General features: G+C 44.3%; 1 protein-coding gene across 1 annotated transcript in view; it reads right to left on the reverse strand.

The window, feature by feature from the left end:
* The window catches only part of LOC106013834 (cytosolic carboxypeptidase 2), a gene marked incomplete in the record, with an annotated part of 6428 nt that extends 4653 nt beyond the window's left edge, over positions 1–1775 (reverse strand). Inside the window, 1 exon segment of the mRNA XM_013090571.2 lies at positions 1252–1775. Coding sequence (XP_012946025.1) covers positions 1252–1633 — 382 coding nt within the window.
* Positions 1776–3212: the final 1437 nt, after the last annotated feature.

Here is a 3212-nt window from a genome sequence, read left to right on the forward strand (position 1 = left end):
AAAGGGGGTGAAAGGAGACAATTTTAGAGAAGAAAATTTTTCGGTCGCTACCCGGATTCGAACCCGGGACCTTTGAATGAGAGGCCAACACCTTAACCTCCAGACCACGAGAGCCCCCAAGGACATCTATGGGATACCAAAACGAAAAGGATAAATCGGGGAAACAAAAATGAAATGAAAATTACACAAATCTGTGTATTCTGGCTCAGACAAGAGGTACTGGAGAGTCTAAGGTGTAGCGAGTACATACCATGTCCCAACAACAGTACACCAAAGACAATGTTCTGGCACATTTCCAACCACCACATATACATCAAAAACAAGAATATGCAGGAATGTTTCATAGTATACGCCATGTTCTTCCTGGTGGTTTTAAAGTTTCATACTAAGAAAACAGAATTGAACAAATCAACCAACAGACAAGCAAACGAACAAACAAACAAACCTTCAAACAAACGACACTACCAAATAAGTTTTACTCCAGAAGTTATGGAATGAGCAGAACACACATCCTGAAGTAGTGAACTTTGACCTCTTGTTCCTCCCATTTGAGGAATGCACGAACGATGTATCTCGTCAACTCACTGGGAGGCTCCGACCTACGTCACTTTTCAACATGGCGGATGGCGATCTTTTACACAAAGCAGTCGATTTATGTCTAAGGTTTACCTTCAGCTCTTTCAACGCAGTCGAAATTGAGTGTATTTTTCAGATGGTTTTAAACCGTAATTAGTTTAGCTTTAGTAAGAATTTTACAACATTTGCAACACAAAAAAGGTCACACACGTACTTTAGATAGGAGTTGTTACAAGAGAGTAACATACAACGAAAAGAAATAGGAGAGATAAGGAAGAAAAGATGCTTGATAAAAAAGAAGGACAAATCACACCAGGGCACACGCCAACCACCCTTACAGAGCCATACGAGAGGGAAGACATGCAAACTGCCTGGATATCCCACTTTGCACACAGCCCTGCCGGGCGACTGGGTCCCAGTTTTGTAGTTCTGACTACCCTCGCTCACTCCAGTGTTGTATGTTCGATATCTGACATAATCTCACACCGCTCACTCTAACTGTTGTATTGTATGTCCAAATCTGACATTATCTCACATCGCTAACTCTGATTGTTGTATTGTTGCACCACAGTATCCCCCTATATGTGACCTTGACCTAACCATGCCGCCATCTCCGTGACCTTGACCCTTTACCTGTGACCTTTACCCTCTACCCGCAACCTTGAGCCCACCTACCCATCAACTGTCGTCCAAACTCCGCCCGTACGAGCGGCTCCGCCTCCCTAGGCCACGCCCACAGATGTCTGGGCGTGTTGAGCAGCAGCCCGTCGTAATGGCGCGGCCAGTAGGGTCCGTACGGCCAGTACTTGATGTCCGGTGGCCGGCGCTTGTAGCGGCTGATGTACTCCTCCAGTTGACCCGTGTACGTCAGGTGACCCCCGGGGTCATCCAGCTGACCCGTGTAGGTGAGGTGACCCACGGGGTCATCCAGCTGACCTGTGTAGGTCACGTGAGCACCTAGGGCGGAGCTTGTGGCGTCGGTGGATGTGTCGGAGAGGTAGAAGGACTCACGGCTGGCCGTCTTCATGTTGTAGGACGTGAGTGCACGCTCGTGCATCGCCACCACCACAACCACTGTGAGCGCACACACTCACGCGCTAGACACTTTCTGAACCGACAATTATCTCCAGCAGATCAATTCCTGTGTCTACGTTCTCGGAAATAACACGCTCGTGCACTTTGTGATGGCACGCCTGAGTTTCCAACACGCCTCATTCCTGCTGGAGTCATCAACACGCGTACGTCACTCACACTCACCGGCTCTGTACGTCGGAATTAAGCGAGTGAGAGAAACATCAACACCACTTCCCTTTGCACACACACAAAAAACCACGACTCATACTCTGACAGTTGCCAAAGTAGATTCTCAACTGGAAAAGAAACACTCCATTCTTTAAAACAGATGTGTGACAGGCTTGTGAATCCACGATAGAAACTTTAAACAATCGGGAAAAAAACATATATATATATATGTGTGTGTGTGTGTGTGTGTGTGTGTGTGTGTGTGTGTGTGTGTGTGTGTGTGTGTGTGTGTGTGTGTGTATGTGTGTTAGGTGTGTGTCACGACGTGGAGGAATCAGGCGCTCGTTAATTTAGGGGCATGTGGAGTAATTGATAGCATCTTCAAGCTTTTTCATTTGTCTTAATATTTTTGAAAAGAAACTCTCCATTTATCGTAAAATACAAGTCGTAATATTTGCGACTAAAGGAGGCGGAGGCTATCTGGTCTCAGAAGTGAAATTAGCCATAAAATGACCGCCAAAGTTTGGTAACTCCTAAAGAGTAATTGAAAAGAGAAAAATGACATATTTTTTCCTTTAACAAATGTTTTTTTGCTGTTGTAAAATTCAAATGGAAATATGTGTCCATATGGTAATAAAGATGTTGAGCCAAAAAATAAAAATCAAACGAAAGTGTCCAAACTGGGAGAAAAATGCGTTTCTCCGATTTCTGTATTTTGACGAGCGCCTGATTTCACTACGCTGCCTCACATATAATGCCTACACCGCTAGCCCTGGGTTTCCAACCGCAGCTGTTTCCCGGATTATATTTTTTTGTTTTGTTTTAGGAAGGGTTTAACGGCACTTGCAACACAATAAGGTCATATAAAAGCCGAACATTAGAGGTCTTACAAGAGAGTAACAAACACAAAAAATAGGAGAGATCAGGACGATAGATGTTCGCTAAAAAGGATGAGTAAACCACACCAGAGCACCCGCCAACCATCCACTTCCGGAATACGTTAAAAAAACCCACCAACCCAGTGAACTTCGTTGAGTTGTTGCGATTTCTCTTTCCTTTTGATTGGAGCATTTAATATTCGCCGTCGGCTTGCTACATCTGTCAAGTTCACCAGCATACAGTATAACAGTGAGAGCATACAACCAGAGATCAGATGGACACAGAGGAAGAGGCAGACCCAGGAAAAGACAGACAGAGAGGGTCAGAGAAACATTAGACAAAAACAACACAACCATACAACAAACAACACAACCATACAACAAACAACACAACCATACAACAAACAATACAACCATACAACAAACAACACAACCATACAACAAACAACACAACCATACAACAAACAATACAACCATACAACAAACAACACAACCATACAACAAACAACACAACCA

This window comes from Aplysia californica, unplaced genomic scaffold (genome assembly GCF_000002075.1).
Source record: "Aplysia californica isolate F4 #8 unplaced genomic scaffold, AplCal3.0 scaffold01342, whole genome shotgun sequence".
Classification (NCBI taxonomy): Eukaryota; Metazoa; Mollusca; class Gastropoda; order Aplysiida; family Aplysiidae; genus Aplysia; species Aplysia californica.